Source organism: Sarcophilus harrisii, chromosome 3, assembly GCF_902635505.1.
Source record: "Sarcophilus harrisii chromosome 3, mSarHar1.11, whole genome shotgun sequence".
In the NCBI taxonomy this organism is placed as follows: domain Eukaryota; kingdom Metazoa; phylum Chordata; class Mammalia; order Dasyuromorphia; family Dasyuridae; genus Sarcophilus; species Sarcophilus harrisii.
Genome location: NC_045428.1, coordinates 15,228,697 through 15,254,167, shown reverse-complemented (window position 1 = coordinate 15,254,167; position 25,471 = coordinate 15,228,697). Strand labels below are relative to the sequence as shown.

The 25,471-nt window shown below is 45.5% G+C and overlaps 1 protein-coding gene across 2 annotated transcripts in view; it reads right to left on the bottom strand.

Moving 5' to 3' along the window:
• Positions 1-25,471, bottom strand: part of TIPARP (TCDD inducible poly(ADP-ribose) polymerase) — a 43,719-nt gene that overhangs the window by 4,471 nt on the left and 13,777 nt on the right. For both annotated transcript variants that reach the window (XM_031957559.1, XM_031957560.1), the window contains exons 3-4: positions 12,641-12,809; positions 10,409-10,590 (exon numbers count right to left, since the gene is read on the bottom strand). In XM_031957559.1, the coding sequence (XP_031813419.1) occupies positions 10,409-10,590; positions 12,641-12,809 (351 nt within the window). The remainder of the gene's footprint in view (positions 1-10,408; positions 10,591-12,640; positions 12,810-25,471) is intronic.

Sequence of the window (25,471 nt, the reverse complement as noted above, 5' to 3'; positions counted from 1 at the left end):
AGGAATGGAGGAGAGCTAAATTGTTCTTAAAATATTTAAATTATTTTATTTGATTACTATTATTATTTAATATTAAATTTAATTTAAAATTAAATCATTTAAAATATCTGTACCAATCATCAAAAATCAGTAGAAATCTGTGATTGGGGACAATTCTAGAACTGAATCTAGAATGGATTCTGAGCATCCTCGTTAGTCCGAGGATTATATCTAGAGTTCCCCCCAAAGCAGCCACAGACCAAAACACACATTAGTGAATAATTAAGTGCCACCTTGGGAGATGGGCACCCCAGTGATATAGCATGACATTTTGAACATCAGGCATAAATCCTTCTGCCCTGGCCATTGTTACGAAATCTCTCTCCAGGCAGCCCAATACATTTCAGCCATGAGCAAGTGAAGACAAGGCTGTTGGAGCTTCAGCAGACTTGTATTTTACATGCTGCTGCAAAGATAACCATCATGGAGTATTAAAGCATGCCTTTTGGGTAAATGACAAGAAAAGATTTCAAATCTTTCCAAACAAGCCATCAACTGATTTTTTTTTCCTATTAGAATAAGGGGGGCAAATGGCACTGAGGGTGGGACACTGAGTAACCTTCCCTTTTCTAAGATTGTATTTTCCCATTTTTTGTTGTTAATTGCTTCAATTTTGTGTTCTTTCTCATTTTCCCCCCTTTTTTGATCTAATTTCTCTTGTGCAGCCAGATAATTGTGGGAATATGTATAGAAGAATTGCACGTGTTTAACAATTTACCATCCAAAGAAGGGGGAAAAGAGGGAAAAAAACATTTGAAACACAAGGTTTTGCAAGGATGAATGTTGAAAATTATCTATGCATGTGTTTTTTTTAATTAAAGCTTTTTATTTTCAAAATATATACAGGGATAATTTTCAACATTCACCCTTATCATATCTTGTTTTCTAAATGTTTTCCCTTCCTTCCCCCCACCCCCACTCCTAGATGGCAAGTAATCCAGTTAGGTTAAACCTGTTATGCATGTATTTTGAAAATAAAGTTTTCTATAAAAAGGCAAGGTGAATTGAGTTGTAGGGGAAGGAAGACAGCGACTTGCCAGAATGATAATGATCTTTAAAAACCAAAGGCATAAAGCTTTTGTAAAACATCAATAAAAAGAGAATAGCAAGTGGGGAAAAGGTGCTGGGTAAATGGAAGGCAGTTTGAGTGCAGTATCTCTAAGGAGGGATGTGTAACATGGAGTCCCTGAGTTGGGTTTTGATAGCTCGCTTTCGATATTACTGATTTCCTTTGAAATCCTATAGATGTCATTTATGCATCCTTCTGAGAAGGGAGTTCAGGGCACCCCCAAAATGGCAGGCAATGCCTTGTGTACAGGGAAGGAAGCCTGGGTGGGGAGTGCCCCTTTTCATTCAGGTCAGTCACTCTCAAGGACTTCCAGGCAGCAGCAACCTGGAGCAGTGGCTGATTTTCGCCTGATTAAGTGCTTACATGTAATCAACCCGCTTAACCGTTTTGAAGAAAGAGGGGGAAGGAAGGGGGGAAAATGGGGAAGAGAGAAAGCCAATGCCCACACCTGGCCCCAGTTTCAGGGCTCAGCAGGAACCGTCACGAGGATCCACACAGACAGGAAGGGCAGGCTTGGCCCTCCCATGTTCAGAGTATTTTCATTCTAGTGAAATGATGTGACACAGGTGGGGCAGCTGGGTATGGGCAGGCACCTAATCCCCAGAGGGGGCACCTGAAACCAGGGTTCAGCCTTTCAGGCTCGGCCACCTCAGACATGAGTCCCCATGAGTGGGAGGCTTGGGAAATGCCCCCAAACCTGAAGACCTTTACTCAATAAAATCAGTCACAGTCATCCCAGAGGCACAAGTACATTGAGTCATCTTCCTCAATGTTGTGGGCTACGGCAAACAAAGAGAAGCAGTCTCTTTTCTCCCAGACGCCCACAGTCTAGCTGAAAGGACAGCCTTCTGCCCCCTTAATGGAAAGACCTGAAGAATGCTTACTTACAAAGAATCCTGGGAACACGGAACTCTAGGGCACAAGGGGGTCTCCACCAGCCAGCGGCGGAGGGCACGTCATCCGTGGGACACAGAATCTACGAACGCTTCCCAGACTCGGGCAGTGTTAAAAGCAATGGCTTCACATTCACAGCTCCTGACTTGCATCTCATCTGAATCACCTCAATGCTCTAGCCTGGCAAGCTTTTCAGATCTCACTCTAAATCCTTAATGGATTTCACTGAGGCAGTCAAGTAGCACGAGGGATACAGCCTTTCAGACTGGAAGATGAGTTCAAATCCAGCCTCAGATACTTTTTAGTTATGTGACCTTGGACAAATCACTTAATTGCTATCTGGACAGATTATCAGGATTCAACAAGACGTCACTTATAAAACATTTTGCCAACCTTAAAGCCCTTTACAAATGCTAACTCTTATTGTTGAGGAAGAATCTACAATCAATCCACCTCGCCATCCTTCCCACAAGAATACCATGAGATCATTTATCAAACACTGTCCAGATCTCTGTAAATCCCATCTACAGTTTATGTTGCCTACCAAGTTTATGATTTTGTCACTTTAAAAAGTCAGTTGAACGATGAGTTCTTAGAGAAAACCAACTGGCCTTTTTCAATGGGAGCCATTTCTGGCTGGTCACTGACCACCTCTGTCCCAAAATTTTTCTAGATGAAAGTCAAGTTCACTGGCCCATAGTCGGCAGTCTCTATTCTCTCCTTTTGTTGCTTTTTTACTCAGAAATCTTTGTTTTTCATCAGTCCCGAGGGCCTCTCCCACTTTCCACCACCTTCTGCCTCTCACTAGCAGGACTGAACCGATGGGACATGCTCATTATTTCATATCCTAGGCAGACAGCAGACGATCTGAATTCCCCTTGGCCAAGTAGATACTTTCCTCCCCTAATGGTCTTTGATCTAACACTTACTATTTCTTTGACCTTGGCCAAGACACTTAAAGTCTCTAAGACTTAGTTAACGTGTCTCTAAAATGGAGATAAGAATAACTGAATTACATGCTCCACATGATAAAAAAAACTTATAAAGTACCGTAGGAAAGTGAAGCAATCAGGGCAGTTATGGCAAAACAAAGTCATGGGAAGCATTGTGACAGTGGCAGGAGAGTCGGCTCTGGAGCCAGGGAAGACCCAAGTTCAGGCAATATCTGAACAGGGGCGAGTCACTGAGCTTGTAAAGGGACTGAGGCTGCCCAAGCTCGAGTCCCAGAGAAGTTGGAGACTGGAAGAAGCAAAGGGAGCACCCATTCTGTGCCAGGAGTTTCCCACAATTGAAATGACACGTCTGGTTGAAAATTTAATAACTAAGTGGTCATAAAGGACAACCATAAAATCTGATCGCTGCAGGGACAGAAAGAAAAACAGCGTCAAGATCAACCAGTAGGAAAGAAACAGTTGTTAGGAGGACGGGATTCCAGGGAACTAGCAGAATTTCTGCCTCGGCTTCCTTATTGCTCCTGCCCTTGGAAGTTCTGTAAAAGGACGCCCTTAATAAGATCCATTTCAGAACAGGAGTGCTCATTAGTAATAATAATAATAATGATTAGTGTTTGGATAAAACCTGAACTGTTTGTCAAATGTTTCCCATACAATATATCCTTCCTCTAAAGGGCTGAGCAGTCCCCACCCAGGCTTTCCTAATTTGGGGCATGAAGTCCTAAGACTGAGGACCTGACAGTCTCCTTCACTGCCTTCCTCTCACTCTGCCTACATCCCCCACATCCCCATGCTCTGCTTGCTTTGATATTCACACAGGCTTTCGCAGGGATGCCTGGGAACATCTTATTCCATTCAGACCCTGCTGTAAGCTATTCTCACCTTGCCAGCCCCTTCCCCTTCCCCCTGCAGATGCTGAGACACTCATGGCTGACACATGAGGTTGCAGAGCTAGAGTCTCCTGAGAAAGTGGATTCTGGCAGTGAGTCAGGCTCTCCTCATTAATATTCTCCCAAAGGGCACTTCTCACTCAAGAGAATGGCAGGCCTGTATAATGTCCTGTAGTCTCAGCTGTTGGGATGGTCGGATCCAGTACAAAAGATGGTTGCCATATCCACTCCCTCATTCATTCATTCGACTCCTTGAGGAGGCAGGTATTTCTGCTTTTTCTCTGTATCCCCAGTATTTACCGACTTATACCATTGTTTAAGGAACTGACTCATTGATTATTGATTGATTCATTTGCTCATCGGCCCCGAAACATTTGTTAGATCCCTGTTCCGTGGGGGCTGCTTTTGTTCTCCTGCCTGGGAGTTCACGCTGTTGGTAGGAATCACAATGGTATGAATCCAGTCACTCTGGTTCTCCCAGAATGAGACTCCCAGAGAGCAGGGACTTTGTTTGGGGCGTTACTAGCCAGAGTTCAGCACAGTTCTCTAAGCACACTAGTCTTGATAAATGTGGTGGAAAAGTCACTCGCTTCCCAGATGACTTGGAGTCACCGCCTGCAGAGCTTCTCCTGGTACGGCCAGCTCCTGGAGTCACAGGATGAACACTGTGACTCACCCGGCACTGACCGCTGGGCTATGGTCGTGTCTCACTAGCCAGCGGGAAGAGGCAGGATGGAAAGCGGAAAGGAAAGCAACGTTGGATCCGCTGGCCCCGGGAGAAATCCCACTTCTGGCACCAGCCAGGTGACCATGGGCACATCCCTGAATCCCTCCTGGGTCTCACACAGTTGTTTAGGACTGGTTTATGACATATCAGTGAAGGAACTGCTGGTATAAAGCTCCCTTCATGGATACAGATCAGGATTTTATTTAAAATTTATTTTATATATATATAATAATTTATTATATTAAAATTTTATTTAAAATTTAAAACAGCTTTCCAGAACTGCCTAAAAGCAATGAAAGAGTAAGTGACTTGCCCAGGGTCGCACAACAAGAATGCTTAGAGACAAGAGTTTATTCCAAGGCCAGGCCCTTGAGCATACTGCCTCATTATAAAGTTGGGATATTAATGGCTATGATATCTACCACAAAGGCTGCTGGGAAGATCAGATGAGATATTTATAAATTTCTATATAAATGCCACAAATTATTGAGTTCAACTTTGCAATTTTCTGTGGAAAACAACCTTCTAAATGAACAAGATAAACAAAATTTCACCGAGAGTGGCTGATTTAAGAAATTCTGTTCTGGAACAATCAGAAATTGCCTCGATCCCATTTAAATGAATATTTCTGAAATCTGAACTTGTTCAGTTTAACCATAGCTAGCAACAAGACACCTGGAATAAAAATAAGCAGACTGGCTATAACAAACCCCTCACCTCAAATGGGAGGGATTAGCTTATATGGGATAAGCCTGCTCCTGCAATATCAATACTAAGATAGTCAGTGTGCTTGCTGCCAGGGAGCAGGCAAACATTTCTCCTCATCTGGCTGAAAGCTTTCCTCTCCTGAGCTATCTTTAGCCATCTCCTCTTCCCAACATGTGCTGATGCCCTGCTGGGTGCGGTGGACTCCTTGGACGCGAGCCTCCCGGGAGCCCTGATTTCATACTCTCTCCATCAGCACAGATTGCAATCAGCACAGTCCAGTAGAAATCTGTGGAATCAGAGGTCATAGGTCTGAATTCCAGCTTTTTAACTGCTGGCGTGACCTTGGCCAAGGTGATGAAAGATTGGAGAAGATGACCTTTCCAGCTCGACATCTAGAATTCTGTCTACGGTTTTGGCTGAAACTTTGATCACCCCGTGGCCAACAGGTGACGAGCTTCCTTATTTACCTTCGCTACGCTAGGACCCTGACACCCCATTTGAAGTTTTTCCAGCTCCCTACGATCTGCCAGTGTTCGTACTCCAATCAATCAGTCAATCAACATTTATTAAGCAATTGTTATGGGCCAAGTGCTAAAGATAAAAAAGAGGCAAAAGACAGTTCTGATCTTTAAGGCGCTTACAATCTTATACCCTTCCCCCCCAAAACAAATCGCTTCCACAGAAGAATTGAAACGGGACAATAAGACACAATTCAAAGATAAATAAGTCAGAGTCTCCGGACATAAAGAGAAGACACTTCTGCAAATGCACAGACTACGGTCGAAGTTTGCTATGTCTATAAGAGGAGCGCAGCATCCTAAATCCAATAAAGGATAAATAAATCCCTTTCAGCTGGGAAGATTCCAGCAGGCTGGCTTCGAGTATTTGACCAGCTTATGATAATCATAGTCTAAGTTGGGAGGCTAAAGAACAAGATTTGTGAGCAAAAGTGCCAGGGGTAGAAATTGCAGATCTAGTTTAGGGGGTAGTAATAATAATACAGTGTGCCCTTCATTTGGTGAACACCAAGTAGGAATAGTCTGAGATAAAATGGGTAAGGTAGGCTGGATCCAAATTGTCTAGAGCTTTGTGCCAGACTAAGGAGTGGGGTGGAAATGGGAGGCCCAGAAAGCTATTTGTGTATTGGAAGTTAGCCAGCAGTTTGAGCTCCGTGGGCATTAAAGAATCAAGCCTGTTTTGAGAAATGGGTCCCCAAAACCATAGTCTGCCAATGAGCTGGAAGTCTTTCCTCATCCCCACAGCTTGGGTGGAGGATGAAGCTGGTGAATATAAAACTAGCCAGACCAGTCAGGAATCGGTTAGCACGCATTTATTAAACTTACTCTGAGCCAAGCAGCAGGAATTAAAAAAACAAACTAACAAAGACACGGCACATTTCACGGGGGAGATAGCGCACAAAGAACCATGTACACAGGTGATATGTAAAGCAGAGGGCGAACCCGCGTCCCACAGGGTCACAACAGTCCGTATAACCCCCAACATTTAGCCTTAATTCACTTCAAATTCAGTTAGGGAGAAGAAAGTAAGCATTTATATATGTATCAGGCATTGTGTTAAGCACTTTACAAATATTATTGACAAATGGAAAATATTTAGCAACATAAATCAAAATACAATAAAACAGACATGATCTTCTACTGGGATTTTCTAAGTCAGTGTGGCCCAAAGGGATCCTTACGACTGGTTTAGTGGCCCCTGTTTCTATTTGAATTTGAAATACGTGGAAATGGGCGATAACTTCAAGAGCAGTGGGGACAAGGAAAGGTCTCCTGGGGAAGGTGGGCTTGGAGGCAAACCTTGAAGGGAGCCTGGGAAGAAAGAGACAGAGGGGAGGGAGAGCAGGCTAGGCTGGGGATGGAGGGTCACGGATGACTTGTAGCCACTAGGCCAGAGTAGCTGGACCATAGCCTGCATCTCCAGAGCAGAGTTAAAGGGGAGAAGAGTTAAGCAGGGACTCGGCTCTACGACCTGGGCTCTCCCATTGGACCCACCGACCGTAGTTCCTAGGGGGTTGAGCAAGTGAGGGCTCTGAGATCTTAAAAGGGAATGCCGAGGTTGGGGAGTCCAGGGGGCCATCCCCCTGCTTATTTAGGCTGGATTTAGAAATAGGCCACATTTGTGGGGCACTCATTCTCCTGCTGCTTCTACAATTTTTTAAATAGTCTGTGGTTTTCCAAAACAAGTCTGCTTAAAAGAAAAACAAAAAGAGGGCCCCATCATCATTTATTTCAAGGTTCTGAACAAATTAACTTTCACCCTGCCATCGCCAACCACCCCCAATGCAGTGAGTTAATGAGCATTCTCGTCTGCTCCCAGGAGCTAAATCGCATCGGATTGGCCCAGCATGCCAAGCTGCCAGTCACACTAATGACTTCCACCCTCTTACTAGGAGGACAATATGTTCCTAACTACTGGACTCTGACAATAACATCTCCAGCTGTGCTGGCAAAATCACAGAAATGGCATTTTTATTAGTTCTAATCAAAAAAAGGCTCCAATGTAGCACTTTCCTCACTTGGCCTTTGATGAAGGCGTACATTCACCCCAAGCTGTAATGATGCAAAGAATGTTTCATCTCCCATGATTCCTGGACACAAAGTGTTTCTCAAAAAATAACGTTCGTGTCTCCAAGCTCAGGTTTGGTATTGTTAATGTACTGTAGCTATGATTGCTAGAGTTCACAAGACTAGGACTAGAAAGAAAAGGAAAATTGGAGCATGAAACAAAAGCAAAAAGGGAAGGAAGGAAAGGAGGGAGGGAGGAAGGAAGGAAGAAATGGGAGGAAGGAAGGAAAGAAGGAAGGAAGAAATGGGAAGAAGGAAAGGAGGAAGGAAGAAATGGAAGGAAGGAAAGAAAGAAGGAAAGACATGGGAGAAGGAAGGAAAGAAGAGATGGGAGGAAGGAAAGAAGGAAGAAATGGGAGGAATGAAGAAATGGGAGGAAGGAAGGAAGAGATGAGAGAAAGGAAAGAAGAAAGGGAGGAAGGAAGAAAAGAAGGAGTTTACTTTTCTTTGCCTCAGTTTCCTCATCTGTAAAATGAAGGAGTTGGACTAGATAGCCTCTGAGATCCATCTCAACTCTAGATCTGTGATCACAGAGCCTTATGACCTTGGAGTAACCTTTGTAGTTCTGTTCCTCTGTTTGCCAGAGATGGAGAGAAGGGTGGGAAAAACTGAAAGCCTCCATAATCAGTGAATTCAGAGCAGGATTGCTTGGTACTAGTAGCCTCAGAAGGGAGAGACCTGTCATAAGAATATGACATCCTTGTGTTAATGAGACGGCAGCCCACGTGGGTATCCCAAATGCCGACAGTTTGAGAGGCACCGATTAGCTTGGGATTTTTTCTTTATTCAATGAGGATGGTTTACTGGGAGTGGGAAAGAAAGCTCTTTACTAGACATGACTGATAGAAATAAAAAAGGCATCAACAAAAGAGAGTTCAGTCCTTAATCTTTCATCTTCCTCCTATTATTTTCACTCTTGGGATTTCCTGGCCAGGTTCCCCTCCTCTCCCGCATTTATCCCAGCCCAAATGGTGCTAACTCCTTGCAGCTACAACTCACTGGGGGTTGGTGGTCCTTTCAAGTGAAAGGTCCTGCCAGAAAAGAAAAAAAAGACAAATAAATTGGCCATGAATTGGTGACATGAATACTTGTGCCAGTCTCAGAGAGAGGCAGGTATTCACCGATATGTGGCTTCATACCACTCTGGGGAAGGCAAGCTGCTGTTTGCCTGTCATAGTATCATAGATTCAGAGCTGGCACCTTAAAATAACAGCTTAGAAGGTTTGCAAAGCACTTTACAAAACTTATCTCATTTGATCATCCTAATGCTCCTGGGAGGTGGGAGCTATTATTATCCCCATTTTATTACAGATGAGGAAACTGTGGCGTGGAGTTGTCCGGGGTCACCTGGCTGGGAAGTATCGGAAGTAGCATCTGAACTCAGGTTTTCCCAATACCAGGTTTAACTCTCCATCCAATGTGCTAACTTGCTATTATACTTTTCCCACTGGATCAGTGTCCACAAAAGCCCTCTGAAATACATTTATTCAAAAAAAACTCTACGGTACTTACTGCTAATTTGAAATACATTGAACTTGGACATGCCAATCCAAATAATTGCGAGTTATGCATAATTTTAATGACCCTGATTGGTCCCAAAGAAGATTTGAGAAAATTCTACTCTTTTCTTCCATTTGTAGAAATCGGGGAAATGGGGCAAGGTAGGTGCTTAATAAATGTGCATTATTTACCGACTTATTACATAATCAGACTCAAGCCATGACTTGGTTTTTCTGGTTTCATTTTCTTTCTTTCTTTTTCCTTCCCAAAGTCTTTATTCTAAGGGTTAGTGTGCTGGGTAACAGAGGGGAAGGGATGTATTGGGAAATCAAGGTGATGCAACAGGTAAGTTTTGTTTCATTTTGTTTTTATGAAACAGCATGGGGCTGGAGACAGGAATGACTTGGGATCTTGCTTTGGGAACTCTTACTATGTGAGTGGCCCAGTCCCTTCCTATCGCTGGCATTTCCACGGGTTATACAGAGGAAAGAAGCGATGCCACCTTGAGAACAGACTTCTTTCGGAGGTAGGAAGCCGTGGCTACCAATGCAGCTTCTGACACAAGCCAGCTTTGTGCATGACCCTGACTACATCACAACCGCTTTGTGGATCTCAGCAATTATCTCAGAGTCTCAGCTGCAGGGCACTTACTGAATTGCCTCGATAGAAAATTCTCACTTAAGTGAGGTCATAGCAGCAGTAAACAATACACCCAGATACCGCTAGCCTCTGCCTCGCAGGGCTCCCACTGTGGGGTTCCGAAGGGAGAGTCAATGCTTTGTAAACCATAACATCTCTTCTTGGTAGAGGCGGTGACCAAACAGGTTCAGCCTTTTGGAACCCTTAACGGCGTAAGCTGTTATAACCATTCACTAGTTATAAACACTATTATAAAGCTACAAGTGCCCGGAGCGGCGGGCGTGGCCGATGGACGCCAAGGATCCGCTCCCCTCGGAGGATGCTCCCTCCCTGGCTCCAAAGGCAGCCAGGGAGAGAGGGGCCGCTCCGTGGGGGCTGACGACGCACATTCCGGGGCTACTTACTGGAGATAAGGCATCAGCACCAGACAGGACCGCAGCAGGGGCCGCTTCTTCATTATCCTCCGGGAGAAGACGCTCTGCTGGTAGTTGTCCTTGATGTTCAGCACGTACTGGTGATGCAGCATGGAGAACCGCACTTCCCGCAGGCCCCGGAAGCTGGTTTCTTCGATCAGCCGAATAACAGACTGTTGAACAATAGACTGTTCAATTAGAAAACAAAACGGACCAGGGGAAAGCAAATTAACGAGCCTTAAACGAAGCAACATAAACCCCAACTTCACCAGCTTGTGTTGGGGCCAGCGCCGCCGCCGGGGCCACAGCACCGGAAAGAGGGATACAAGGCTGGAGGTTTAGTGCTAGAGGAGCCATGTCATCCAATCCTATTATTCAACAGATGAAGGAACAAAGGGAGGAACATTCCCACCATCCTACAGCTAATGAGGACTGGGGCCTAGATCCTCTGGCTCCAAATACAAAATGATTTCTCTTCTACTACAGTGCTCCTGCTCCTGGAATCTTCTTAATGTGGCTATCCCTTTCAGTGATGCATTTTACAATTCATCCTTGGTGGCTTTGTCAAAAAAAAGGCAATGTTAAGGTAAAATAATTTTTATTCTGTGTAAAAAAGGCAAGACCAGAGAGGGAGTGTTCGGTTCGGCTTCTCTCACATGACAACACCAGCCCAGATGTTATTACGAGCTAATGGGTTTGTTCTCTTAGGCCTGAGGCCCACAAGTAACTAACTCCATTCTACTCTGGAGCTGTGACTGTCTGAGTCTGGAAGGATGTCCACGAGAAGAATTAAAGAGGGAATTGTGTGAAGAAAAAAGGGAAAGGCCAGAACAATTATTTAGAGAACATATTTTAGTCACCTTCTCTGCTAAAAGAGTCATTTCATCTCATGACACTATCCAGTAACTAACGTGCCCCACTTTCTCTCTTCATTCCTTTTTTTTTTTTTTTTTGGTTAAAGAAGAGAGGAATCTAAAACAGATAATCCAGCTTTCTCTTTCTATGTGTTTGCAGGTAGAAAATAAATTTAAATCACAGAAAAAGGCCAAATCCTTTGGACTTGAAATTAAGCCCCTGAAGTCAATCTCAAGGTTTTTAGACAGGACTCAGTATCCTCCACCAAAAAAGAAGAGACCAGCATCCTCTGCTTTATTTGCTTTGTGATTAATGGGCTGTCCTCAGTACCTTGGACTAAGGATGCATTTGCAGAGAGGCCGGAGTCTGAAACAGGAATGATTGATTGGCCTGACCACAACTCAATAAACATTTGCAAGTACATCTTCCTGGGGACAGAATGTGACTGTTCTCTCCTAGTCTCTTGACATGCTAACAACATCACATGCCCTCCTCCCGTGGGCCAGGTGTGGCCCCGAGATACTCCAATAAACACACTTGGGATTGAAAGTTGTTCCAAATGAAGGGATGGGCGACATTGATCTTTGGGGTTTCACTTTCAAATCCAAACACACATAGACAGACCGACCACTCCTACCACCCCCTACTATAAATAATTTAGCCCGATGTTCCGCTGGCTTGGACAAGTTTCTGAGGTTAGCATTTGGTTTTTGTCAAAAAGTGAGGCTATATTTCTGATGCTGGAAAAAATAGGAATTAAAAAGAAAAAATTATAAAGAAAACTTTAAGAAGGGCAAATTTTCCATCTGGTGAGCCATTTTTTGGTTTTCAGTTTGTTTGCTTGCTTTTTGCTCTTTTTAATTAGCACAGGTACAGTCAAACACACCTTATTTATGCATCTCACTGGCCAAGGAGTCAAATCTCATTCATTTTATAGATGAGAAAACAGAGGATCAAGAAGGCAAATTGGTATTTAATGTCACTGTGTACATAAAGCGTATTTAACATATACTTCAACATATTTAACATGTATTGGTCAACCTGCCATCTGGGGGAGGGAATGGAGGGAAGGAGGGGAAAAATTGGAACAAAAGGTTTGGCAATTGTCAATGCTGAAAAATTACCCAGGTATATATCTTGTAAATAAAAGCTATAAAAAAAGATATTTAATGTCACACAGATAAAAGGCTTCAGAGATGGGATTTGAATCCAGGTCCTCTGATTCATGAATCAACATTCTTTCCATTTTACCACCTTATACTCAGCTATGGGTGCCTGGTCATTATTGGGTTGAGATACAAGTGGCAGAGGGAGAAAGGAGAGGATTAAAGCATGGCCCGCGCTATTCTGATGATTAACAATCCATACCTCTGGGTATTCTCGCCAGCCAAAGTGATCTCTGCAGAAATACTTCCAGACTGTATGGTAGTTGGAGCTGACAGTCAAAGAAGAAGGTGTAGAAAGTCTTCGAATCTGATCGAATTCAGTTGTGTCGTACACACTCATTGCATTCAAATCTGCCCAAAATTCATGGCCCCTAAAAAGAGCAAGGGAACCAAAATTTAGTGTGATCATAAACTTACTTTTCAGCTTTTGCTTCAATTAAAACCCATTGAGATATGCAGGAAGGCTCCTCATAATAGAGTAATAGGAATAAAAGGACAGTAAGAATCCTCTTCAAATACTGGAATCTATTAGCAAAGCATGAGCACCCATGAACCCATTTCATTCTGTTGACCTAGAATTCCAAGTCTCCCATTTTTCTTATTTCATAGGATCACAGGTCTAACGCTGTATGGGGGCTTAGAAGCCATCCAGACCAACCCCATCATTTTACAGAGGAGGAAACTGAGGCACAAAAGTGACTTGTCCAAGATTATACAAGAAATACGTGTCTGAAGCCCAAGTCACTAAGCAATTTTCCTTGATGGTGGGACTACTTCTTTTCTACAATTAACCAATGAAATACTTGTTTTCATAGAGACAGCCTAGATTTAATAGGCAGAGTAACACGCCTAAAATCAGGAACACCTGAATTCAAATGGCCTCCCTGCAAATGCATCCTTAGTCCAAGGTACTGAGGACAGCTCCTTAATCACAAAGCAAATTCAAACTTCCTAGCTGTGTGAGCCCGAGCCATCTATTTCACCCCATTTGCCTCAGTTTCTCCCTATGTACAATGAGTATAATAACAGCCCTTACCTCCCAGAGTTGAGGAGCAGATGAGATGTTTTAAAGTGCTCAGCATAATGCCCGGCACATAGTAGGCACTCAATAATTGCACTATCGTTGCTCCTGATAAATATTGCCTATTATTAAAAGCATCAGACTCTCTTGTGGCTTGAAATCAGCAATGTCTCTATTTGCTTGATGAATGGAAGAGAGAAAGAGAAGAGGGGGAACTGAAGAATATCCTAATGCTGGGCGATTCTCACTGATTCTGCTCCAACAGTGAGGAAGAGCAGTATTGGTAAATGGGTGTAAACACACCGGCAAGGTACAACAACAACAACAAAACCCCCAATGTGGTTTGGGTTTTCCTTGTTAGAAGACTCATCTGCGGGAATAGCTGGGATTATCTGGGTAGCTGTAGAGTTACTGCAAAAACAGCCCAATCCAGGTCTCCAGAAGGCCGTTAAGAACCAAGAAATCCCCACTCGGAGAAGCTGCTGTATGAATCAGAGCCCTTTAAGAACTTCACACGTCTGATTCATAAAGGGGAGCCTCGTAAAAACACACCACTTGGGCTGTTTTTGTAATGGAGCATCCTCCAAGTTTGGGAAACAAATGGATGGTCTTTTAAATAAACAAACCTTAAACATCATTAAATAATGGCTGTTGTCAGAAGCCTGGGAGAAGGGAGTGATACTGAATATAACAGGAGGTGCCCTAGCTGGGGGGAGGGACCAGCTCCGCCGGAGCCCAGCTCTGCCATCCACTGCCCGGCTGACCCCTTGGTCAAATCCCGGCCTGGTTTCTTTTTCAGTAAAAGGAGAGACTAGAAGACACGGCTTCAGTCTCTCTCAGCTCGAAACCTCGTGAAAGTTCTATAATTAGGTGACATCTGAAAACAGGGAACGCTCTTCCTTGTTAATACTAGAAAAGCAGCTCAATTTGCCAGAGAGAAACTTAAAATTGACCCTTGGAGTCCACAAGCCGACTTCTTTCCATCTGGCTAATGGGGAGATGGGGCTACATGGCAAAGTCCAGGTGTTTGGACAGATTCTTGTTATTAAGTCACCGTTCTCTGCCTGTCACTGGAAGTGGGTCACACCGGGCCACAAGCTGGACGGAGCTATGGGGGTCACTGGTCCGGTCACCACAGCCAGCTAGCCGGCTCCCGAGTTCGGGCACAGGGCGTCCTGGTCATGCTGCAAATGCATGTAACTCGGCCACAGTCCCACTGGCAGAGCAGGAGGGAGCCAGCACGGAGCCCCGGGAGCTCCTGGGAAAGCGGCTCAGAGGCACTGGGCCCAGGAACAGTGTCCAGCAGCAAGGAAAGGGAAAGTGGATGCGTCCCAGGCTTTCTCCCCCACAAACTAATTAGCAGGGTCGGGAGGAACGCTGCTCTAAAATAATGGGACAAGGGCAGTGTGGAAAAGAGAGGGGGAGGAGGGAGCACAAGCAACTCTGCCCCAGTGAGCTCACTCAGGGCTGGAAAGCGGTGTGCCCTCCTCCCTCATCATGTGGGATTCCAAATATAACCAGCCACCACAGCACGTCACGCGGGCTAGTGAGCCCAGAACTCTCACTGTTGGTGCTGACAGAGACAGAGAGAGAGACACAGAGAGACAGAGAGAGACACAGAGAGAAAGGAAGGAGGGCAGGGCAAATGAAATCCCTTTTCCACACTGGGGGGATCCCATTAACTGGAGAACTGGAAGGACTTTCCAGGCCATCTGACCTTCATGTAACAGAAGAGGAAACTGAGCTTCAGAGAAGCCCTGTGACTCAGGAAGGAAGCAGGAGTGAGGATCTGATTCAGGTCCCCGGGAGCTCCCGTTATCCCCCCACATCTCCTCGTTCCCCTGGTCCTGCCAAAGTCCCTCCAGTCGGTCCCCACAGGCCCTGTGGGGCTTAGCGAGTGGGCAATGTTCAGAGACATTTTATGGACAGAGGAGCCTGGGATGATTGAGTGAACGCTTTCTGCCACCCCCCCCCCCATTATGACAACCAAACTGGGCCATTGTGTAGCTAAGGGGAAGAGCGAACAATGGGCCCTTGGAACACACCTACCGCTTAAAATGAACCACGCCACCGAGAGCTGGCGTTCCTCCTCGGATGGCACGCCAATAGTCCTCGCCATGGCAGCGGGCTTGCTACCAGCCTGCGGGGCCCCTTCGTAGGATCTTAGATTTCCAGTTGGAAGGTCGGCGTTCCCGCCGACCAACTCATTTTCCAGATGAAGAAACCGGGTCAAGGTGGGGAAGTCGCCTGCCCAAGTCGCACGGGCGGAATTGGAACCCGCGCCCCGTGACTCTAGCGGGAGCTCTCTGTGCCGTCTCAGGAAGCCCGTTAGCTTTGCCATAGCCACCCTTCCCTAAGCTCCCCCATCCAAATGAAACGTGCTTCCTCTTAAAACTTAATCTCTAGTTGATTTGCTCTCAATTATGGGCAAATAATTAGGAATTCCACAAGGAGGTCAAAGAGAATTTCATCCCACGTTCACGTGCACGATCCCTGCTTTTTCCTGGCTCCATTTCCTGGGTATTGGAAGTCATTCGTTTAATTGACAAGCATGTTCTGAGGCCTTAGAGCTCTGGCTCCAGGGTGGGAAAGAACCTCGCACGCTGAAGTTATTACAGGGCGAGTTTTATTCTGGCCACCGTTCAAGTAATGGCTACTTTAGGGGGGGAAGTTTCACCCGGGCCAGTCTGTTGGGATGCAGCAACAAATCACCACTAACTACAATCAAATGCTGCAGAGACTGATGGCGAAAGTGCTGTTTAGCTTGGATCTGAGGCTTTTTTGGAGCTTTCAGATTCACATCAATCACTGAAAAACATTACAATTTTCATCTTTAAAGATTCAGACATGTCTTTGAAAGGAGGCAATAATGTCACCTTTCCCTGGTGGTGACGTAGGGGTCTCCCTCCCCCCTTCTCAACAGCTTTTATGCATCAAGCAGCCCCCTTGATCCAAGGCTATCGATGGGTGACAGGGAAGAGCAAGACCGCAGGTCAGCAGAGCCACTGGGACTAGACTCAGCTTGGAAATGATAACCAAGTCGGATCCATGAGTGTCGATAATATCACTAAAGGAAAGAATACAGAGAGAGGAAGGGTCGAAAATAGAGCCATGGGGGACACTCGAGGCAAGTGAGGGGAAGATGCAGCCAAGGGGTGGGTGGCAAAGGAAGGTCACACAGATGTGAGGGGGACCAGGAAAGAGCACTGTGACAAAAACTGGGAAGAGAAGATCCAGGAGAAGATGGCGATCGCCAACGTCAAAGGCCGAGAGGGCCAGGACTGAGAAAAAGCCAATGGATTTGGTCATTGAAAGCTTACCTGTAACTGTGGACAGAGAAGTTTGGGCGGAGTCATGAGGTGGGGAGCCAGACTACAGGGTGGAGAAGACAATGAGAAGTGGAGGAGAAACACTACTGTAGGGGTTTGGCCACAAAAGGCAGGAGAGGGATGGATAGAATTGGGGCTACAACAACGGCTCACAATCAATTGACTTTTATAAAACTGCCTATTACAGGCACTGAATGACAAAGGCAAATGACAGCCAGTCCCTGCCTTCAAGGAGCTTGGAGGCGAACAGAAGAGACAATATGCAAACAGACATTCTCAAACAAGCTGCGGAAAGGGTGGATGGGAAATCATGAACGGAAGAAAGGAGGGGGTGAGTTAAGAGGGGGTGAAGAAGGATTCATGTAAAAAAATGGGGTTTAGTTGGGACTTAAAGGAAACCAGGGAAGTCAGTAGGTGGAGGAAGAGAGAGAGGGCATCCCAAGCATGGAGCACAGCCCCAAAACTGCCTGGGGTTAGGAGATGGAGAGTCTTGTTTGGCCATGTCTGGAGAGCACATGGGATCATTGTGGCCTTGAATGCCAAACAGAGCATCTTATATTTGTTCTTGGAGACAACATGAAGTCATTGGAGAGGGATGTGTGTGTGTGTGTGTGTGTGTGTGTGTGTGTGAGAGAGAGAGAGAGAGAGAGAGAGAGAGAGAGAGAGAGAGAGAAACACGGGCTGACCTGGACTTTGGCTTCTAAATGGAAGAGGGACTGGAAGCAGGCAGCCCCCAGGAGTGAGGGGAAGAGAGCCCACGCTAGAGTGGGGATGGTGTCAGGAAGGAAGATTTGGGGGATGCTACAGAGATGAAATCCACAGCCCTTGGTAACTGTTTGGTTATGGGTTGGGGAGGGTCATAAGAAAAGTGAGGAATCCAGGCTGACTCCTAATTTGGGAGCCTGAGGAACTGGGATTGCCCTGACGAATAAAATAAGCCTACTATGTGCCAGGCACTGCGCTAGAGCCTTACAGCTATTATCTGGTTCAAGTTTCCCTATCTGCAGCATGAAGATGATAATTCTTGCATTGTCTATTATAAAGGTTATAGTTGGTAAAGCACTTTATTAATGTCCATAGAAGAGTTTTTGTGACATTTCTTATTTTTCTTGTTAAAAAAAAACCCTGAAATCAAAGGACTGGGTTCAAATCCCACCTCTGATTCTTACTACCTAGGTAACCTCAGACAAGTCATTCAAGGCTTCCTGGGTTTCACTTAGGAAAATGTATCTCACTTTCTCTATAAAAACGAAGGGACTGGTCTAAATGTCAAACTGTGCCTCAGTTTCCTTCTCTGTAAAAGGGAGAGGGCTGGTCTAAATGTCAAACTGTGCCTCCGTTTCCTTCTCTGTAAAAGGGAGAGGGCTGGTCTAAATGTCAAACTGTGCCTCCGTTTCCTTCTCTGTAAAAGGGAGAGGGTTGGACTAGATAGCTTCAGAAATCCCTTCCAGCTCTAAATCTCCATTCAGAATGTGAAAATATTGTCAAAAAGAAAAAGGATACCTGGGATGTGAAAAGAGAGTCAGGGGTCCTAGAAATTCAGCAAGTTAATGAAACCAGAATTGATTTCCTAGAAGCAATGCCTCCAGGGAGAATGCAAGAGAAGTCTGGGTGAGGGGTGGTGGGTTACACCCTGAAGGATGGATGGGAGTCACTTCCCAGCTGAAAAGCTCTGCTTCCACAGGCTTGCTTCCTTCTCTCTCTCTCTCTCTCTCTCTCTCTCTCTCTCTCTCTCTCTCTCTCACACACACACACACACACACACACACACACACACACACACACAATCATGAGGTTCCACACACAAAATAACTTGACTGGAACAAGAGGCGCCATTCTCATGGCTTAGGTGCTTCTACCCCTGCTCTCCTCCCACCGAGCACATATCTGGACAAACTAATTAAGTCTGACATTCTCCAGCATATTTTATCAATGCCTTGTGCGCCAACACCCACACTGATTCAGCAAATATGCCCCCCCCACATGATCATTATTCCTTTGTGGGCCCCGATAAGCACAGACCAGAAAGAAGAAAAATAAGACTGCAGAGAAAACAGTAAATGGTGTTGGTGTGAACACCCGAGCAAATGCAAGGAAATGGACGCTGGCGAGAAAAAGCCTTTGAAGAACATAATCTGTCTGGACTGGACTCGATAAATGGCACCGTCTTTCCTAGATTCTGTTCCCACCCCCAACCTCCTTTGGCCCTAGTACAGAGAAGAGCTATTTCTGGACAGCTTCATGATTTAGAAATCATTTAAAATAATGGGGCTGGAAAAAAGAAAAAAAGGTCTGGTGGCAACCAAAGTAGATAGCAGAGATTTTTGTTTTTATCAGGACTCAAGAAAAAATTCACTTCATACTTAGACCTTTTTTCATATCTTTAATTTGTGTTTATGTAAAACTGAGCCAAGGTAACTAAAACTAAAAGAAATGGTAACCTAACTATCACAGATTAGGGAAAAAATAGGGCTGCTGAACCTCACTTTTGAAGAAGGATGCTGAAAGTCTTACGACCAGCCAGGGAATGGATGCTTAGATTAAAATAGTCATTGGGACAAATATTAGCGAGTCTTTGATCTATTGTGCTCTATATGGCTCAGCCAAATCAATCAAAGGCTTTATTAAGCTCTTACTGTGTGCCAGGCTCTGTGCTAGATTATAGAGATGCAAAGAGAAAACATGAAATAGTCCCTGACTTCAGAAAGCTTAGTGTGTGTGTGTGTGTGTGGGGGGGGTGATCTCTACTGAAATATGCAGTAATAATACAAATGATGAGCAAAACTAATACAAGGAGGTTTGGTTAGGAAAGGCACCGAGAGCCAGAGTCATCCAGCAATCATTTATGTGCTAACCTGCGCCAGGCTCCGGCCTGGGGATAGGAGAACAAGATCAGCTTGGGAAGCTTCCCACTTTCTGACAAAGTCACGGAGATAGAGACTTCCAGCTTGGAAGCCATTGAGTCCAAGGCCGCCATTTTACAAAGGAAAAAACTGAGATGAATTGGGCTTTTTTGAAATTAAGGAGAAAATGAGGCAGGGTTTCTTTGGATGTGTGTGTGTTTGTGGGTGTGTTGGTGAAAAAAGAAAATGCCCTTCTTGGGCCTGGGACCAATCTGTTATAATCCAGCCTTTCAGCCCAGGGGATCCCGACCATTTTTCGTGTCTTTTACTTCCTTCTCCCCCTTTGGCCATCTGGTGAATCCAGACTGATTCTTGGGATAATGTTTTTGAATTCATAAAGTAAAATACCTAGTATTATAAAGGAATTCAATTATACTGGAATATGCTTATCAAACATATCTATTTTAAGCTCCTAGTTTTGTGGTCCCCAGGTTAAGAACCCCAGCTACACACCCTACAGGGGTTTGGGGAGGGAAGATTAAAAGCCCCGTGAAGGAATCTGTTCCAGTGAAATGAGAGGACAAAAGGTAAAAAGGCATCTGTTTGAAGTGCAGGCCTCCTGTAGTAAAGCCCAGATAAGGATGATGACTGAAAACAGAGTCCTGGAAATATTTCACAGGCACACCAAACAAAACAGATCTGGCTCCTGGTGGCTGCCTTTGGTGTTCAAATAAACTCAGCTGACAGCCCAGGGGTTCTCTGGGACCTGACGCAGATACTCAGTAACGTCCCAGCCTGACGAAAACGAACATCACCTCCTGAACCGCCAGGGTTCACGGAAAGCCCGTGTACTTGTTTGTCCACGCTCAGGGGCCGTGGACTCCCCTCACTTCCCGTTTTAGAAACATTGTTTTCCATTTTTTGTTGTGACCTGTGACATTTCTATGAATAGTCTCTCAACCTGGAGAGCAATAGAACAGGGGTCAGGGGTGGGGTGGGTGATGAAATAGCATTTAGCTATGGAGGTTTCAAAATTCTTCCATAAGAAAGTGAAATGCTACATTGAATCCACTCTATTTCTGGTTCTTTTGGGTGAAATTAGGCCAAAGATTCACCTCTTTGGGGAACTTCAGATCAATAATTCTTGGGTGATGTAAGGGATTAGAGGAGACTAGAGCACTGAGGGATTTGACCAGGGTCCCTTAACTGTTTAGAAACAGGACTGGATCCCAGGTGCTCCAAAGTCCATTCTGCTAAAAGGGTTTCTCTATAGGAGTCCTGACTGATTTAAAAACATAAAGTAGATTAAAAAGTAAGTTAATTACCAGGTCCTCAGATGACTAATAGATGGATGGGGGCTTTCTGACTCTGTGGTAGGAAGCCGGCCACTGGGCGGTGTGAACACATTGGGGTGAACACCTACTTTCTCCCCCACTCCTCCAACCAAAACTAGGTGTTTCTCTTACAAACAATAATTTGTTGATATACATCAATGGAGGAAATTTCCACACTGGAGATTCCCCTAAACAGATGAAATCAGAGGCCAGAACTGTTTCTCCCCTTCCAAAAAGAATGCATTTCATAGGTATGGTGCACTGTGCACGTATGTATCTGTATATACACACAAAACACACACATATATGTATATACACACACAATGGTCATTCAATAAACATTTAAGTGCCCACTATGTGGCAGGCCCTGAGATAAGCCAGATAAGCCCTGGGAGGCAGAGAAAGGCAAAAGATCCTCTCCACTCCCACAAGCTCTCTCTCAACCACCTACCCACCCCCAAGTCCAGAAATAATCGACTACTATTGTAGTTGATTATTATTTTATACACACATTTTGCTAATATTTACAAAGCATTTATTTGTGTCACTGAATTAAGCACATTACAATTATTATCGCATGTGAATTCTCAACATGACCTTGGGAGGGAAGGAGGTCTTGTTGCTTTTCTCATTTTACAAATGAGGAAACTGAGGCAGAGAGAAGTAAAGTGACTTGCTTGGAAGCACACACATAAGTGCTGGGGCCAGACTTGAACTCGGATTTTCCTGATTCTGGGCCCAGTCGTCTATCCACTGTGCTATCTCTCTCTACCCAGACACACATTATATATAACACACATATATACACATATGTACGTACGTAATACATACACACCTATTTCCTTTAGGAAAAACAAACAACTTATATTTCTTTAAATGAGCATCTGCCAGCGCACTTTTAATTCATAAAACAGAAACAGTGGATAAGGCGCCAATGGGGGCCCATAATTGGGAGCTCTGAGTCAAGCTTAGCACTTTTTAAGACCCCTGTGATCCTGCAAGTGACTCCTTATGGAGTTCATGGGGCAAGAGTTAAACAAAACCCTTCAGGCACCTGCCAGAGGCAGATTTCAGCAGACACCTCGGTATTAGAAGCAGCCAGCAGTGACTGAAACACTTGCTTTGTCAAAACCGCAGGATCAAAGCAAAGAAGTCTACAGAGTTTCCCTAGAGCTGACCCAGGGAAGCATCAACAGCTTTTTTATATTAAAGCCCCTCCTTACAAACTAGATCGAAGCCACTGTTCTTGTATGGATGTATCTGTATCAATCAGCCAGTATTAATTAGGTGCTTGGGACGCCACAGGCACAAAGACAAGGCTTGGAGTCCAACCTGTCCTCAAAGAGCTTACGGGTTTTTCAGGGGAAATGATGCTCACAACTGAATGGATGGATGGGTGGGTGGATGAATAGGTGGATGGATGGATGGATGGGTAAGAGGATGAATAGGTGGATGGATATGTGGATGGATGGGTAGATGGATGGATGGATGGATGGATGGATGAATAGGTAGGTGGATGGATGGGTGGATGAATAGGTAGGTGGATGGAGGACTAAATAGTCAAATAGAGTAAGCACTGGGGATATGAAAAGAAAAGCTAGGACAGCCTTGGTCTGCAAAGGCTTTACACTCTAATGGGAAATGCAGCCATGGGTGGCCAGGGTATTCTCATTTTGAAAGTTGCCAGGATGAGAAGTATAAGCGTGGGAGAGGGTGACCCCTTCTTTCTCTCAGATTGACTCACTTGTGATTCCAGAAGAGTCACACTTAAAGGAATATATCATGACTTTATTTTTAAGGAGATGTGGCCATCTCCACTTTGAGGGACATTTTAAAGCAGGTCACTTCCCTACTTCCTGGGTAGGCTCCCTGTTACCTCTGGGACCAAATAGAATCTCCTGGGTTTGGTATTTAAAGCCAGTAACAGCCGGGCCTCCATCTACCTTTCCCTTCTCATACACACGAGTCCCCTTCTGTACTCTCTGGTCTGCACCGTTCTCCTCACGCCAGAATCCCATTTCCTCTCTCTGGGCTTTACCTGGGCTGTCCCCTCTGCTTGGAATGCATTACCTCAGTTTCCCAGAATCCCTAACTTCCTCCAGCTCCCGACAGCCCTGAACAGCCCTGAGTCCTCCCTCCCGGGTCCTTGCTTCGGCTTTGCATGGAGTTCTGCGAGCCCGTTGGGCTGCTCCGTTTGGGGGCTTCCTCAGCGCCCGCTTGGCGCACGGCAGGCCCCTAACAGCGCATGCTACAGGGAGCTTGGTTTCCAAGCCCATGCCAGCTTTCTGCCTGATTCAGCAGGGCCTGTGTGGAGCCTGCCAGACAGCGGTAACTATAATAAATGAGGCACCGCGATGCGCCGCAGCGGGAACAGGAAGCGAAACTCGGATTCTACCCCAACAGCTGGGACACCCACGCCGGGCTCCTTTCATAAAGGGTCCTGTGTCATTCTCGCCACTACTTCCCACTGCAGATGCCGGTTCTACAGCAGCTATAAAAAAGCCCAGCCCTGGAGGAGACGCCACAATATTCCCTCCCGGGCAAAGGGTTCTGGGCTGACGTCAGACAAGACCGATGTCAGAGCTCAGGTTCGGGCCCAATCAGTGGAGAGAAGCTTTATCAATTCAGGCCTTCCACTCACTTGGACCAGGAGCTGGGATGGCCCCTTTGGCTCAGGAAAAGTAACTTTTTATAAATAATCCCAAGTTCCATTTTATCCTAAGGACTCTACCAGTCCATAACAGGTACTCAGGCTGGGACTTAAAATCACACAGATACTAAGAGTCAAAAAATCCATCACCCGAGTCTTTCGAGTCCAGAGCATGGGGTCATTTTTCTCCCACCCCACTTCCCCAAGGTTCATAGTAGCAGGAATTGCTTGTTAATATAGAAAGCACAGAGCTATTCCATTCTCCCTCTACTGCTCTCTGGGAGGGTACGGTGTGGGGTTGGGGGAACAGAGACCATGGGCCAATAATGTCCCAGGGTTGTTCCCCCAAACAGAGACCGTGGGCCAATGATGTCTCAGGGCTGTTTCAGATTTTGCCGTGTGTGAGTCTGGACACCTTGATCAAGGCAGAGAGCGGCCAATGGAAACCACATGTCTAGACACCGCCATGTTGCTTCTGTAGAGGAAAAAGTTCCCTCCGGGACTCGCTTGTATCGATTAGCTAAAATGGTCCCAATTAAGGTAGAATAACAAACTAATGCTAGAACATTGGGCACAGGGTCCCTGATATTTGGTAGCATAGCAACCGGCGTTCCTGATGCAGAAGAGAGCCAGGAGCTCTGCAAGTCCCTTTGCTTTCATTCCTTCAGGGCAGAAACTTGGGGGGTGGTGAAGAGGGGGGAAAGAGAGGCCTGGGTGGGGAAGGGAAGGGGGGAGAACTGTCATTTGCATTCTCTCACACCCAAAAGTGAAAGAAAGAAGCCAGGTGACAAGCAGAAACCCAAGAGCAACAAGGCAGCAGCAGGAAGCGAGCGGAAAGCTTGGGGGCCCTTGGCCCTGTGTCCTCGCCCTGCTCAGGTGCCGGGGCTCTGCTGAATTCTGTGGGTGCACAGAGCGCCCGGGGCCAGACTCCTCTCCCACCTGCACTGACCCCCGACTCCTCCGCTCCACAGGTTCAGGGAGGAAAACCACCCACTAGCTCGCCTTCTGCAGACTGCCACCAGAAGGGGGAAGGATGGGGAGGGAGGGGGGAGTCATTAGGCAATCCCCTCACCAAAGTCCCAGCCTCCCTCTCTGGTTTCACTGAAGATAGATATTTTAGAAAACAAATCTTCTTGTAAGACGAGCTCGAAACAAGAATATTTCAAAATTTCCTACTGATATGGGAAGTTTGTTGTTTCATCTCACAGTCCAGAAGTCCCTTCCTCTGCTTAGAAAGGCTGTCACCCAAAGGACACAGCCTTGAATGAAGTAATTAGCAGTAGGTAAGATTTATATCCTTCTCACACAAGGTTCACTAACTAGTGCGTGCTTCTGAGTCACTCGTTTTCTGCAAAGAGAAGAAAAGTCATCCCTGGCTCTCATCAAGCCTCATCTCTTTTTCACTGTAAACATCCCACCTGGTACTGACTCTTGAGCCATCAGCTGGGAAGATAGCAGAAACCAAAAAAAGAACGAGAATAAACACCACACCACAAGGACACACCTTTCTGCTGGTTACAGTTTCCTCCCTCTGCACCAGTCCCAACAATAACCAGAAGCACTGAGAAAGAGATATCTGCTCCCCAAAGAGAGTTGCTCAAAAAAGGTGAGTTAGCTCATTGCCTTGCCTCACTTGTGTGTTTATGGTGTGGCAAAGTACAGTATGGCATGTGATCACAAGCTCTTAGCTAACACAGAAACGAGGAAGGACCTTGGCTTGGCTCAGTTACACAGAGTATTATTTTTATGACCTTTCACCTACCTATACTTCAAAAATTCAAAGTTCCTATCCTGAGTGTGGGAATTCCTTCCCCCCAAGAAAATGGCATCTTCTCTACAACACTAGGAAAAAATTC